At 43.1% G+C, this 16,944-nt stretch overlaps 1 protein-coding gene across 1 annotated transcript; it reads left to right on the top strand.

Annotated features, from left to right (window-relative positions):
- Window positions 1-436: 436 nt before the first annotated feature.
- On the top strand, window positions 437-2,941 carry LOC139931231 (uncharacterized). The gene has a single exon (XM_071924677.2). It carries the CDS (start codon window positions 437-439, stop codon window positions 2,939-2,941), a length of 2,505 nt encoding a protein of 834 aa, XP_071780778.2.
- Window positions 2,942-16,944: the final 14,003 nt, after the last annotated feature.

Genomic DNA, 16,944 nt, shown 5'->3' with positions numbered 1-16,944 from the left:
AAGCAAAACAAACCTGGGCGTCATCATTGGAAACATCGCGAGACTACCCTATACTAGGCGAGATGCAAAATATGGGGCGGATCACAGTGTATTGCGGAGTTTGCAGAGACTTCCATCCTCAGCTCTGTCTCCTGCCACCATGGAACTTCTTAATACACAATCCCTCACTAATAAATCCCTCCTCATACATGACCACATCTTGGACAAGGGGCTTGATTTCATGTGCCTAACTGAAACCTGGCATAAACCAGGGGACTACTCTGTGCTTAATGAGGCCTGCCCTCCTGGCTATAGGTACATGGAAAAAGCCCGCAGCTCTGGCCGTGGTGGTGGTTTAGCAATCATACACCGGGCTGAACTGAAACTGTCTCCCCTGCCGATGCCTGATCTTTCTTCCATTGAATGCCTTGCTCTAAAATGTAAACCTCCATACTCCATGACAGTGCTTCTCATCTACCGCCCCCCCAAACCAAACTCATCCTTCCTCCCTGAGATACACGACCTACTTACCTCACTCTGCTCCATGTCAACCAACATTGTCATTGTTGGTGATTTGAATATTCATGTCGACAACCCCTCCTGTCATTTTGCAGCGGAGTTCCTGAGTCTGATTGAGTGTCTTGGCCTGAAGCAGCATGTTGATGTTCCTACTCACACCAGGGGGCACACACTTGACCTGGTCATCACTGACTCCGCCCCCATCAATAACCTACAGGTCTATGATCTGGGTGTGTCTGACCACAAGGTGGTCTCAATGGCCTTGACATTCCTGTCGCCCCCTACTAAACCTAAGCGTCAAATGTTTTTCCGGAACTGGAAAAGCATTGACCCAGCCATCATGACTATGGACCTCCAGCACATCACCTGCCCAGCCTCTGCATCAGTGGATGAAGTAGTGGAACTCTATAATACATCTTTGAGCAGCGTCTTTGATCTCCATGCCCCTGTCAAGACACGTGAGGTCAATTTTTCACGCTCTGCCCCCTGGTTCACACATGAACTGCGGAAAATAAAAACAGCTGGGCGTGTCCTGGAACGACGCCTCAGACATTATGGGCTCACTGTCCATAAACTGGCCTTTCGTGAACATCAAAGGGCTTACTCCAAGTCCCTTAAAGATGCTCGGTCACAGTTCTACTCCAACGTAATCAATAACAATCCTGGCAACTCTAAGCATCTTTTTTCCACCATAAACCATCTCCTGAAGCCACAATCATCTTCCCCAATCGAGGCTACAGAAGAACGATGTAACAGCTTCATTGACTTTTTCAGAGCCAAGGTCAACAACATCCGTTCTCTGATGTCCAGCTCTTCCTCTCTGCCTCCTCCTGTCATCGACCCCCTGTCTGGGAGCTTGCCGTCTCTCCTCCATTTCGCTGGTGTCCAGCAGAGCCACATTGAGGAAATCCTCAGGAAAATGAAACCCTGCACTTGTGCCCTGGACCCCATTCCCACAGCTTTGCTCAAGTCATACATCCCCATTCTCAGCCCCTTGATCACCCAAACGGTCAACCTCTCCCTTCAAACCGGTAGTGTTCCATCTGCTCTCAAGGTTGCTGTCATCCGCCCCCTCCTCAAGAAGCCCACCCTGGATCCGGAAGTTCTAGCCAACTACAGGCCTATCTCCAACCTCGCTTTCCTGTCCAAGGTGTTGGAGAAGGTGGTTGTTTGTCAGCTCCAGGACCACCTTAAACACAACAACTTATTTGAGAAATTTCAGTCAGGTTTTCGTTCAGCCCACAGCACTGAAACAGCTCTGCTCAGGGTTACGAATGACCTGCTGATGGCAGCTGATGCAGGGTCCCCTTCTCTTCTGATTCTCCTTGACCTGAGTGCTGCGTTTGACACTGTGGATCACATTATCCTCCTAGAGCGCCTCCACACCACCATTGGACTGTCAGACTCTGCACTTAAGTGGTTTCAGTCCTACCTTTCTGGCAGGACTGAGTATGTCTCATTGGGAGGATGCAGGTCTAGATTGCTCCCTGTCACCTGTGGTGTTCCGCAAGGGTCAGTTCTCGGCCCCATCCTGTTTACCCTCTACATGCTCCCCCTTGGTCGTGTCATCAGCAGACATGGGATGTCTTTCCATTGCTATGCTGATGATACCCAGCTGTACATAAAAACTGCCCCAAGCCCTTCTGCAGCCATGTCATGCCTCAGCACCTGCCTTGAGGAGATAAAGGCCTGGATGAGCAGCAATTTCCTCCAGTTAAACAGCAGCAAAACTGAAGCTCTCCTTGTTGGCACTCCACACCAGGTTCAGTCATCCCCCATACCTCATCTCACCTTTGACAACCAGGACATCCCCCTCTCCTCCTCAGTCACTAATCTGGGTGTTAGGTTTGACCCTCACCTGACTTTTCATGACCATATAAAACATCTGTGCAAGACCTCTTTCTACCATCTCAAAAACATTTCCAAACTCCGCCCCACTCTAACCCTGTCAGATGCAGAGAAGCTTGTCCATGCTTTTATCTCCTCAAGACTGGACTACTGCAATGCACTCTTCACTGGGATCCCTGGCAGGAGCATCCAGAAGCTCCAGTATATTCAGAACAGCGCTGCCAGGATCCTGATGAGAGTGCGAAAACACGAACACATAACACCAACTCTGCTTTCATTGCACTGGCTCCCTGTCTCCTTCAGGGTCGACTACAAAGTCCTGCTACTCACCTACAAATGCATTAACAGACATGCGCCTCCCTACCTACAAGAACTGATCACCCCACAAACCTCCACCCGCACTCTCAGATCTACCAACAGCTTGCTCCTCCGGGCCCCCAGTACCAAGCTCCGCACCATGGGGGATCGGGCCTTCTGCTCAGCTGCACCGCGCTTGTGGAACAGCCTTCCTAACCATCTAAGGGCAGCGCAGACCCTGGACTCTTTTAAGACAGGCCTAAAAACCTTTTTATTCAGGAAGGCTTTTTCGTGTTAACTTTTGTTAGCGATCTCTTTTTTCTTTGTTTTCATTTTTTTTATGTTTTTAACTCTGTAGCACTTTGAGATTCACTATGAATGAAAAGTGCTATACAAATAAAATGCATTATTATTATTATTATTAATAATACAATTTACATACAATTCCATCGCCAAGTCCTGCTTGCAGTCAGATTCCCTTCATGGCAAAACAAGGCAGTGATTCAGAGTCGCTGGATCTGCACCCAGCAAGCAAACCTTCAGGAGAGAAGTTATCTCCTTTTTTTTTTTTTTTTTTTTTTTTTTACAACTCAATTAAACTTAACAAGGCTTTTACAAAACGGCACATGATTAACTTGTTAATCACTACAGTCCTGCAAATTGCGTTGTTAGACAGCAAATTAAAATGAAACACAGCTGGGGTTGTTGTTAGTAATCTAACTTGAGAAATACTGTATCTGCTTAATGCCTAAATAAACCTGCTTTGGTCCAATCTGATTTTCCTATATAGGTGTCGAGTCAATCTGTGTTTTACAATACATGAGTCTAATTACAATAAAAGAAGCAATAATTCACTACAAAAGTGGCTGTTACAGTGTGCAGATTAATTTCAGTCATCCAGGAAGTAAGATGTCCAAAAAATAGAAACAAATCCACTTTTGTATCTATTTTCACCTCTTCTTTTTAAGTCCAGTGGATTTTGTTTTTATTTTTTGACATTTTTAGAAGTCTATCTATTATAGAAGTCCTACTTTTTACTGTATACTTGTTGCAAATACTGCTGCACTTTGGCTCCATCCTCAAGAGAAACTATGTAGAAAATAAATCAAGTTTTGCTCTCGTTTTGGAGGTTGGAGGGAATGCTCTGGTAATTAGTCAGTTGAGTTAATTTTTTGTTACAACATACGAATTTCATTCTGCTGCACAACATTCAGTAAAGAATTACCTGCAGTTTTAATGCGGGCTAGAAGCAGAACAAATGTATGATAGGAGCCTGTTACAAAGACTTCTTCTTCTACTGCCGAATAAGACATCCAGAGACAAACTCCATAAGCGTTTTGTCTTCATGTTTATTAATACAGCTGTTGTGACAAACCTTGCATATAATTTCTGCCGCAGTATGTTTCTGCTCTTCATCGTCAAATGCAATTACCCGTGACCTACTTCACGAGAGAGAAATACTATTCTTTAATTGCCTTGTTTCCCAGAGAGGAGCGAGCGGGGTATGTTTTCTATAATTACGCCAGTAAAGCCGGAGGAAAATAACTCGTAAAATGTTAATGACACGCGTTCAGGAACACTTATCAGGAGGTTAATGAATAATTACTAATCATTGTACTGATCGTATTTTCATCTGAAAATATGAGGACGGATCCCGTTTCAGTCGAATTGCGCTTCATCACGAGAAAACGTATGGCTCGCCCCGAACTTTAAATTACCATATGTGGCAAATGCAAATGAAAAAGCCGTCGTGTGGCAAATCAGTAATGATCAGTAAATTATGAAACTTGTGCTTGAATATAGTCTTTCAGAGTGACTCTCCTTCGCTTATTCTACAATAATCAAACTCACTGTGGCTGTCAAGGGAATACATTAAAACTAGTCTCTTCCTCTCTCTCTCTCTCTCTCTTTCTATCTGTCTCTCTATCAAACCAAGTCTCCTTTGTAAAAGTATTTTTTATTATTTCAAAAGGACTTATCTGGCTAAATAACTTCTAAATAAGTAATTTAAGTAATTTTGTATCAAATTATTATGACTGCATTATATATAGATAGATAGATAGATAGTAGATGATGAATGTTTAAAATTAATCTAAATTAATAGACTCTTCTGATTTTAATGGCTTCTATATGTACCCCTTTTCTTTTTTTAATAGCCAGCCATATAATATTCTATCACTACTCACTGCTGTAGAGTCTATTTTATGCTCATCGTTTTTCAGAACAATCGAGCTCTCACGTTTGCAGCACATGATTGATCTTGTCTTTAAATGTTTAAAAGTCACCAGATGAAGGGCTGTAACATGAGAAATATTACAAGCCCAGCCTCAGCCTGGAAAAGGTTAAATAAAAGAGAGTTTAGTTGACCAGTTTTCGCTGAACTGGTGCTAAGAAGAGAAAAAAAAAAAACACACATGCAGTCTAAGAGAACATTAGTATTCCAGGACTGGGACAGAATCTGCTGAGCTTAGACAAAAGGAGAAATTCCTAAATGTCACTTTTTCGCCACCTCAGACTTTCCGGGCCTGATGTTCGAGTCGAGCAACAAGCAACCAGTCGGTGTTACAGCCAGCGAGCGAACCAGCCGGCCGGGGGAACCGTTCATCTGCTCAGCCGGTCCACCAGACGGCAAGTCGACCAGCCGGGGAATCATCAGTCCAGTCATCCAGTCGACCCGCCAGCTTGGAAGCAAAAAAAAAAAAAGGGAAGCAACAAGTTACAGGACGGCTGGGCGAGACTGAAAGGCTTGTTTAAAGGTTAAATGTGTAATATTTCTGCTTTACTGAAGCATAATCTGACTGGTAAATATCAGCAGAGGTTCCTGAATGGTAGTCAGTGAAACAAAGTGAACACATTCAAAAAACACAGGAGCGGGGGCGAGGCTAATGTTTTTTGTTGTTGTACCACACCAAGGTCTGTTCAAAAATCTGGCATTTTGTTTCTGCCTTGCTTATCGGAAAAAAACACACATCGGAAAATATAATTTGAGACTTTATCACTAATCGGTAGGGTGTTCTGGTAAATTCGGCATGTATGTAATCCTCCAAACAGCTTTAATTTTAACGGGCCAGGCCCATTTATGCGACACAAAATAGCGACTTCTTACCTTCGATATGTTCCAAAAACCCACAGACAGCAGGAATCGTGGTGATGTCAGGATCCTGATCACGGAAGGCAAAAAATAAAAACATGATAGAAGCTTCATTGTTGTTTATTGTGAAACAGTCCAACCTGCCCACCGTGCTGATGATGGTCTCGCTCTACGGAGGGCAGAGTGTTGTTGTCATGACAACGCTGAACGATAGAGGCCAGCACTGGACCAGAAACGACACATAGACCCTTTAAAGAATGAGCATAAGCGGAGGCATGATAGTCATAATGAATAATGCGGCGTTTATCACCCCCCCCCCCTTTTCCCTCTAGCAGCTCAAGTGGAGGAGTGTGTTTTCCGGTGAGCGCCGCAGCGGGAACGCGGCTCCCCGACAGCACAGAGATGAAAGCGGGACGGCGGTCAAAGTAAATTCTCTTTGGTGTTCGGCACGCTCGAACACGGAGAGCACTGGCGTCCCAGCATGCACGGGGACGAGGACGAAGCGAGTCGAAATGCTGACATGCACACACAGCGTCAAACTGCACACACAAGCATTAACATTAACAGTCACATAAGCACACACACACACACACACAGTTCGCTCCTATACTGGAGTTCGATTTCTATTTTTTATTATCTTCACTTACCTAGGCTATTTTTATCTTTATGTTTTTTAAGGTTATTTTACTAGACAATTTATGTATTATTGCATTTTGTGTGAAGCACATTGAATTTTCCTTGTGTATGAAATGTGCTATATAAATAAAGTTTGGGAATGTAGTTTACACACACAAGCATGCATATGAGAGGAGAGACTCTACAGGCTGTACATGCAAACACATAAACACACATAAACATACATGTGCACAGGCATACACAGCAACACATGCAAATGAGATGCATACATATGCACATATTACCATACAACACACACCCATTAGGCGGCTGCTGTCTTGTCATGCCACATCTGTCACATGTGTGTTTGAAAAATTTGCTGTAGCTGCGATCTGGGCTACAGATAACCTTGCAAAAGTTGCACAAAAATTGCACAAATTTCTTCAAATGTGTGAATAAAAGACCCAATACAGTACAAATGTGTTTTAAATGCATCTAGATATTGCCTGACAAGACAGCAGTCACCTAATGGTGCAGGACACACATTACACAGGACAGGACAGAGATGGACAGGACAGGACACAAAGCATTCACACATTACAGGACATCTAATGCTACAAGACCTTCACCAGACTTTAACAAAAAATAAAAAGAATTGATATACAAAATTATGCTTCAATATCATCAAGAGATGAGCAGAGCTGGAGGCCAAATTACCCTCGAATTACTCTCATCTAACGACAATACCGCAGGATAATTTTGGTGTAGGCTATATTTATATATTTATATATTTTTTTGTCCAATGACCGGTTGAGTTTGCCTCTGTTTCCATCTGCTTTGCTGTCTTGCGCAGCCTGATCTCCTGAACTTTTGTGAAATTTCACACAATGTCTTCAAATGCAAATACATGCTCTGTGCACGAAAAGTGAGAGGAATACGTTTTCCCACTATGAAAGGATGAAGTGAAGGAGACACGACTATAAACAGGAAGCGGTGTCACATTGAAATAGCGCAGGGTGTTGTGGACGGAGTGGTGGATGGGCGACCCGGATCCGATTCCCCAACTCATACCAAGAAAATTTCTACTGTGAGCGAAGCTTTAATTTTGAGGGTTTTTTTTTTATTTAACCACGACCAAAGCCTTTCCCTAACCTTAGCCAAGTTGTTTTAGTTGCCTAAGCGTGACCGTTAGCACATCTTTAAACGGGTGAAAATGGCGTGTCCAACTTGTGCTGTTGTCACATAATCCAGTTTGTGGTGGAGGAATGTTCACAAAATGAGATCTCGCAGTAGTGTTTCCCACCCTGAGCGTGATGTAAATCAAATATGGCCGCCGTGTCAATAAATCGATGAGCTCAACAAGTTTTCATAACAGTTGTTACTCAGCGTAGGCGAGACTCTGACATCATCTGTAAAGAATACAGATTTCTTTTCTTCTTTCTTATAAACACTCTTTCAAACCCACTTTGTGCGACATAACTCTCTCACCCCCACACGCTCTTTCATTCTCTCTCTTTTTCTTGCGCTCTCTCTCTCTCACACACACACACAATCTCTTTCAAACACACATTGTTTTCCACCACTCTATCATACACTCTCTCTTTCTCTCAAATACACACATTCACTTTACATTCTCCGTTTACCTCTCTCTGTATCTTTCTCTCTCTCTCTCACCCACACACACACACTATCTTTCTGCTCTCTTTCTTTCTCTCTCTCTCTGTTGTAACTCGCGTGCGCGCACACACACACACACACACACAATCCTGGAGAAAACCTGTCAGTCAAATGAATCACGCTATGCTCTCTCTTTCCTGCTCTTTCTCTCTCTCCCTCTCTTTCTCTCTCTCTCATTCTCTCATGAGGCGTTCTTGAACCCTCCTGTCTTCCTCGGTCACTCTATTCATTAGCGTCTCGCTCTCCCTCCTCCTCTCTCCTCCTCTGTCCAGAGAGATGAACTCGTCACTGGGAAGCTCTTCATTACCCTCCTCCCTCATTCCTCTCTCTCGCTCTCTCTCTCTCTCTCTCTCTCTCTCTCTCTCTCTCTCTATAACCCACTTCATCCTTCCTCGATCAACCCGGGCTCTCTTTCCCATTCTCTTCATTAGCTTCTCCTCTGCTGACTGTTGGCTGCACATTCACATACCAATTATAACCACCTGGACAGATATACAGGACACACACACACACACACACACACACACACACAGGGTTTCCAGGTGATGCAACACAATAATTATTTAGTTGAAAACAATTATTTTTAACTGTCTGGTTTTCTTAGAATAAAAGGAAACACACACACACACACACACACACACACATACTCGCTTATGTCATTTCTGGGGGCGCATATTTCAACGCACTCACACCAACACCTCTGTACACACACATGCACAACAGATAATGACTGATAAGGGCTGTTCTTTCTGTTTCTGCCTCTCTCTCTCTCTCTCTCTCTCTCCTGCTTACTAATAGCTCTCAGTAAGCACAAGTCAATTATAGATAAGAAAAATACGACCTGCGTTTACCACTTTACCAACAGGTGCTTCATTCTGTTCATCCAACTGTACTTCATTACAGCGGTGGCTGTTGTTTGAAGAAGTGAGAAGTTTTGCTCTCTTTCCAGCTGTTGAGAGTTAATAGGAACGGTCTGGTAATGATAGTTAGTTATAGATGGTTGAGCTAGGTTAAAGGTGCATTAAGTAAGATTTTTTTACTTCCTCATTGCGTAAAATCACTGTAATATATCTGGGGGTTCAAGACATTTCAGCTACAAAGGCTGAAAAACCCAGAAAAGCAAAGAACAACGCAGTATTGTCACGACAGTAGTTTGCATTGTGATATACAGTATTACCTCTTCACTAGACCTTTCTCTTGGTTCTGCTGCATCTCCACTCTAATTAGCTTTCTCACTCCTCTATATTGTAAAAATGTGACTTTACTGTTTATGTCACTTACAGGCCGCCGTAACTGCGGTCAAACATAGAAAACAAAAACATAGATACATACAGGCATCACAGAACGATCAGCACCAATAAGACTTATAATACACAATCATCACCACTACTAGGATAAAAAATATGTCATGACAATCCAAGCGGCCGAAAACCACGGGTGAATTTTGAAGCCGATACGGAAGTGGCGGCAGTTCCTCTAATGTCTGAGCCAATAGTAGGCGGAGCTGCGACTCTGAAGGCGACCCAAACTCCGCCCCCACCACCGTGGCTCCACCCTTTGCCTCTCTTTGGCTGCTCCAGCTCAACATGGCAGCGGCTGTAAACACAACCAACAACAACAACAACACACAGAATCTCCAGGCTTCAAAACGGCCCTTCAGACACCTACGGGTGACGTCACACTCACTACTCCGTCTGATTTTACTGTCTATGTGCCGAACATATTATGATAATCGTGATGCATTTTGGGGGGGGGGGGACCACTGTAGCTTGAAGGACACTGTGTAGGACTGCAGGGAAAAGTCTGAGTGTCCACTGCTGACTTGTGTGAGGAAACTAAACTCCTCTAAATAATGTTAGCATACAAACAGGAGGCAGGCTCGGCTAGCTGCAGCTTCACTGGGAGGTGGATTAGAGCCAAATGAATCAATCAGGAGTTAATACCTTACTGGCCAGTCTTAACCCCCCTCCTGCACACACACACACACACACACACACACACACTATAACCAGATAACCCTGGAGTGGAGAGATTGATTCAAGTTCAAACCAAGGGCACTTCAGCACCTGCTTACAGCCAATATAGCTGAACACACACACACAGAAACACACACACACACACCTGTCCAGATATACGCCACCAGCTACTGACAAGCAGGGAGAAACATACACACACACACACACACACACACACACACACACATCTACACGCACATATCGTTCATACACATGCAAATACAAACACACATATACACACACAAGCAGATATGTACACCAGCCAGTGACATGCAGGGAGACACACACACACACACACACACACACACACAAATGCAGACGATGCGTTCTGGACACGAATAATGAACATGAAGATTGCGTTCTTCCACCATGAAAGCATTATGTCACAAAAGCACCATTTTCAAATGTTTGTCACATGAAAAAGTTGGTTAAAGGTTCAATTTAGGTAAGTAAATCATCTTTGGTTATTAAGGTTAGGTAACTAAAACATTTGGGTTATGGTTAGGGTAAAGTTTGGTCATGGTTAAAAAAAACATGACAAAGCCGTGCGTTAGTTGGGAATTGAACCTGGCTCACTGGAGTTGAAGGTAAATGTTTCCACAGTACTGAGGCTGGTTGGAGCTGTGATGTGGCTCCGAACAGCAACATGTGTCATGGGGCCAAATGAAGTGAAGGGCCAACCTAGATAGATAAACTCATATATATATTTATGTCGAGAGAATATAAGTTAAATTAATTAGTACTAAATGACTGATGCTCTAAAGCAGGTCTCTTTGGAGCATCAATCATTTAATACTTAATTAATACAAATGAACTGCATTGTTGTACTCTTTGAGTCAGGTGCAAAGGGACTAATGCAGCCAGCCTTCGACAGACAGGAGAACCAGCCTGCACACTGCCTTAACTCGCAAGAATTATTTTATTCCACAAAAATGTATACAGCATGTCGGTCTATAACACCTTCCTTAGGTTTACCTGTAAATCAAACACATTTTTAATCAAAGATGATGAAATGTATGCAGTTAATGTACATTCTCTGCAATCCTCTGATCATATCTTAAGATAAAAATGTGAATTTGGCTAGTGAAAATTCTGAGTGACTCCGAAATTCATGATTCACATTGACTAGTGAGCCAAAAAGTTAACTTTTAAGCCCTGCTGCACCCACAAATACAGTAGATACACACACACAGATTCACATACAGATGCACTTACTGCACAAATACAAACCAGTCTAGATGCCACCAGCCCCTTTGTGTGTGTGTGTGTGTGTGTGTGTCTCCCTCACTCACTCTCTCTCCCCCTGTCTCTCCCCCTCTCACCCTCTCTCTCTCTCTCTCTCTCTCCCCCTCTCCCTCTCCTCTTGTGTCTGCGGTTCACAGGAAGCAGTGTGGAGGTCAAACCCTGGCAGGGAATCAAATTTATGACTATCTACCTTCACGGCGGATGAGGGAAAGCGGCCAGTGGCTTTACGGGGAGGAGATGATGCCTATATACGGGCTTAGCGCTGTCATCCGGATTAGTGTGTCATCGAGCGACATCGAGGGTGCCGATGGTCATGTGACACACACAGAGTCGGGGAAGGGTGAGCCAATGAAGTGGCGCCGGAGACGAGCGGAGAGGGCTTACGTTTGACTGATATGTTTACCCAAGTGCTGCGCTGCTGTCGGATTCTTTTCTTTTTCTTTTCTTTTATCACCTGCAACTTCAGCATCTCCAGTGTTTCCAGCGGCTCTGTGCAGCTGATGCTTCCATCAAACTAGATAGGAATAGGAATGCCGCCATTGGCCAATCAGAACTGAGTATTCAACGAAGCCATGTAAAGCATAGCTTCATACTGAGGAGTTTATCGAGTTTGAAATGTCGAATTTCATCCCACGAATCCAGTGTTGCGAATCCATAACAAGAACCTGCCTCTCCTGGACCAAAAAAGGAATAAGAACAAAGAGAGACAAGTAGGTAGAAAGAGAGAGTGTGAGTGAGAGAGAGAGAGATGCATAGACAGCAAAAGAGAGAGGAAGAGAGAAAGGAGAGAGAGAGAGACGAGCATAGTGAGAGAAATAGAGGGAGAGTGTGAGTGAAAGAATACAAAATCTAACTTTTGAATGAAAAGAAAATGCTGATCTTACTTATTGCAGACCAACGAAAACAAACCAAACTAGAAGGGCACTGGGAGAGAGCAGACCTCCGCCAAGGTTCGTGCTTGTTCGTGAGTCGGATCCGGATCCGCTCCAAAATTTAATGGGTTCTTCCTTGGCCCATGCTACACCCTTCCACGAAGTTTCATGAAAATCGGGCCAGTAGTTTTTCCGTAATCCTGCTGACAGACAAACAAACAAACAAACGGCACCGAAAACATAACCTCCTTGGCGGAGGTAAAAATAGAAAGCACTAAACTAAAAAAAAAAAACTAAAAAAAACATGTTATTTCCATGGCCTGGATCCCGCTTCAGATGCGGCGCTCCTTGTTGCCGCAGACGAGTCCGGCTCCCGGCTCAGGTGGAAGTCAGCGGCTGCCTTGGGCGATAACAACATGCTGTATTTACCTGGCTGTTAATGAAGAGTCCAAAGGTCACGACACACAACTCACAGCGATGAACATGAAATTTGTCTCCGGTAACAAAACGCATCAAGTTGTTTTAGGGTAAAACGGGCAGCAGGATGTCTCCATAATCAAAGACGGACATAACATAATCGATTGTACACTGGAGAGAGGAAAAACGTGCTTTATTTTCGAAACAAGAAGCTCATTTATTATTAGTAGTTTCTGAGCCAGCGCCCCACATTTCTTCGCAGTGTGCTGTGGGAGAGAGGGAGTCGCTCCGGATGAGTCAACGCTCTCCGGAGCTGCAGGACGGCTGCGAGACTCGGCTGAATATATATGAGCTCATCTGAAATGCAGGTTGAGGTCGGGGGGGGGGCGGGGAAAAAAGGTCAGTCTGATCAAACCTGGACTGGACACACTTTGTTCTTCTTCCTCTTGTCCGGGAGAAGCAGGTTTCTTGTTATAAACACAACACTGGATTTGTTGAATGAAAAGGCAGATTCTGTTTATCGAGTTGTGTTTTACATTTTGAACTTAACTAAGTAACTCTGCATTATAACAATGTAAAATATTATGGCAACAATGTCTGTGCACTGTGAATAAATGCTGCATGACTATAATCAATTAGATGGAGTGGCTAAAGTGGCTTTGCAGTTGGACAGTTTTGAACATCATATGAACAAATCATTTTCCATTTCTATTGTGCCTGTGACAAGAGTTTTATTCCAAAATGAGCTATTCAACATTTCAATAAATTCACGCCTACTCTGACAAAATGATTGCTGACATGAAATAAAAGCACATTATGAAACACTAGTTTGGAGTCATATTTAGATCTTTGGATAAAAAGCAATAATTCAGGAGGAAATCATCTTTCAGGCACCAATGTTTCTGAAATACTGACTGACAGGACCAGACTGGGAACAAAATTCAGCCTTGGCATTTTTTGTTTTGACCAGGCCATCCATCCATCCATCCATCCATCCATCCATCCATCCAGCCATCCATCCATCCATCCAGCCATCCATCCATCCATCCAGCCATCCATCCATCCATCCATCCATCCATCCATCCAGCCATCCATCCCATTTAACTACCTGGAATGTTCTTTTTTGAGATATACATTATACAAGGTGTGCTCACTAAGAACAAACTGGTATAACATCTGAATTAGTAACAAAGTGATATAACAGTTAATTTAACAAACTGGTATAACATTTGATTCAATATGTTAGTATCAGTTATGTGTTCACAACTCATTCATAATTGACTATTCTGTGACATTACTGTATGCCAGAAGTCCATTCATTCCCCTTGGGAGAGGATTTTGACAGGAAGGAAAACTTTTACGTTTGTCTCCAGTCCTGACTTGACTCTGATAACTCAACCAGAAGCTGTATTCTTGGCTGGATTTGTGAGTTATTTACACAATAAAACATCTTATGAAAAATGTCTCATGATTTAGTGACAGTGACAACGTTACCTCACCTAACATCACCAGTGTATGATAGGCTATTTTGCTTTGCTTTAAAGGTCCCATATTCTCCACTTTCCAGTGTTTTATTTTCTGTCTTGAGGTCCATTCAAAGCTGTGTGTGTGGTGTCATGTACCAAAAACACTCTCAATCCTTTTTTACACATTTTCCAGCATCTCTCTGAGCCTTACCAAGAACAGGCTGTTTCTGTCGCCGTGTCTTTAAGGCTCATTAATATTAACGACCCCTCTGTTCTGATTGGCTAACCGTTTCAAGAGTGAAACGTGAGACGCCGCGGCCCGGCGGCTACAGGTAGGGAAAACTCTCCGGTTAATAAACAATGACAACCGCTCAACCGCTTTGAAAAAAACACTTTGTTAGTCTATTATTTCTTACAGAAATGATAATGAGCGAACCTTTGTGACGCCACAAAGTTACGGAAGTCCAAACGGCTCGTTTAGAGGCTCGCTTTTCTAATATGGATTGTGTGGATTTAGTTGGCGACCGTGCGTTTTGATACTTTCACCATGTTTAGATAGACCATCCAACTCCTTTATCATCACAGAGGCAAGGGGAGTCCTGTTTTACACGATATGGGACCTTTAACGAACAACAGAACCTCCCTCCAAACTGTTTTGCAAACAAAAATAAACAGCCGTCCCACTCAAAGAGGAATTTCAAGAAGGCAACGGAAAAGCCTAAAAACAGTCACCGCTAAACTTTCCTCCCTCCAGCTGGGGGCGACCTTGCGTTGGCGCCAACTTGCGTGAAAGACTAAACCGCGAAGGCGACGTCGCTAACAACAAACAGGTAGAACATTTACACACCGACAACTGAACTGGAAGCAAACGGAGAGAGCGTGAGAGCTCAAATGTTTGTCAGCTGACGTTGAATCCCGCCGGGCGTTGTTCCTCCCTCTCATCAGGCCTCGTGGCAGCAACTGTCACGCTTCGCTTTATTACGATCAGCCGCGGCTAAATCGAGGGGGGAAAAAAAGCGCTCTTCCTGTTGGGAGGCGGCGGGTTTTGCCAAGGGGCTCGATCTCAAGATGAAAAAAAAAGTCAACATGGTTTGAGGGGAGGAAAAATAAATAACACAAACGTTGGGTATGGAAAATTGCTACTGACTCCTGCCATATTGTATAAAGTGGAAAGAAATTTGCTAAGGGGGGGAGGGTATTGAATTAAGATGGTTATTCAATCAAATGATATAAAAGCCCTTGACAGCATGTAATTGCAATCAGTTAAATTGCTTAATCTAAATGGAGAGCCATGGGGAGCCACTGTTGGCTGAGAGAGAGAGAGAGAGAGAGAGAGAGAGAGAGAAAGAGAGAGGGAGGCATGGAGAGGAAGAGAGGGGAGCAGAGAGCAAGAACAAATAAGAGAGAGAAAGATATTGAGCATGCTTTTTCCTAACCACCTCTAACAGTGTTTAACTCAGTTAGCACACTCAATTAAATCTGAATATTATGTTGGTTGTATTGTGAGCCAATTTGCTGATGAATATACCCAACATGACTTTAGAAAGTGCCAGAAAAAAAGGGAAAAAAAGACAATTTTCAGCACCATGAGACCATGCTGGCTGCTGCAGGCTACAGGGAAACACACAGCGGTGCTTTCAGGTACGCTGACTGGCTTCACCTCCAAGGAAAATTAAAGTTTTTGAATCTTTCAAGCTATCCAGAGGGACAACTTTGAATAGATTTGTCTTTCTTTCGAGTGAGTAAGGGTCTGAATACAATACATTCAATATTTCAACGTGTTACATAATCATCATTTCTTCAAGAAGTAATCATACAGTCACATACGGTTGTCATCACAGGTAATATAGCATCCCCACCTACACAAACATATACACACTTATCACACATACACACACACACACACACACACACACAAAAAAACAGAACAAAATAAAAACGAAAACAGGGTTCCTTAAATTTTATGGATGCTGGGTGATTGTGATTTTGCGGCTCCACTATCTACAGAGCTTCATAAATTGAGCTCCATATCTTGTGAAATTGTTTCTCTTTGTTGCTTTCCTCCGACATCGTCCTTTCAATACTCAAGTAATATTTCATTAATGTTTGATTTCTTTCTTTCTTTCTTCCTTTCTTTCTTTCTTTGGTCTTGCGGTGAGATGTTTTTCAATTTTTTTATCTCTTATGCATAAATTAGTAAACACAGCTCCTCTTTTTTTTTTTTACTTTTTATCATCATATTTGATCTCTGTTAGGGTTTGACCGATATATTGGGCCAATATCCGCCGTTTTTTCAAAAATCGGATATCGGTGTATCTTTCTTCTCCGATATGAAAGAGGTTATTCTCCAGATCCCTTTTATTAAAGAGGTGACTCTACTGTGCTTATTCAAACATTTTATTAAAAAGGGATTTACTCGTTTTCTTGTTTAGTTTTTGGCGTAGTAATTTTCAATTTTAAAGATACTGAATATCGGCAGCTTTAGTTATTAACTATCGGTATCGGTCTTTACAAAAAAAAACATAACGGTCAAACTCTAATGTCTGTATTTTTAACACTTTCACTGTGCAACTAACCTGAGACTAAAGTATCCCTGCACATGCACATGAAGCATGGGCTCCAGCTGAAAGGAGTACAGATTATATCCAAACATTACCCGGCCTGGGAGGAGCCACCCTTTATTTCCCTAGGCAGCCGCACTGGGAGAACACAGGTGCATGATGGGAAACGGTCCGGTTCCCTCGCCGTGCTCACATGAACGTTGACAGAGTTTATATTCGGGCGTTGGAGTGGAACATGTTGTGGCACTTGGTAGGAAACAGAGAGGCATTTGTCTGAAGAAGATGGAAAGAGCAAGTGGGTGCGGAGAAAGGAAGAGACAGAGGAAGAAACAGAAGGAAAGA

This window comes from Centroberyx gerrardi, chromosome 11 (assembly GCF_048128805.1).
Source record: "Centroberyx gerrardi isolate f3 chromosome 11, fCenGer3.hap1.cur.20231027, whole genome shotgun sequence".
NCBI classification, from domain to species: Eukaryota; Metazoa; Chordata; class Actinopteri; order Beryciformes; family Berycidae; genus Centroberyx; species Centroberyx gerrardi.
Note: the sequence above shows the minus strand (reverse complement) of the source record. Positions and strands in the feature narration are given on the sequence as shown.

Coding starts and splice junctions, on each gene's coding strand:
- LOC139931231 (XM_071924677.2), top strand. CDS start 437: ATGACAGTGCTTCTCATCTACCGCCCCCCCAAACCAAACTCATCCTTC.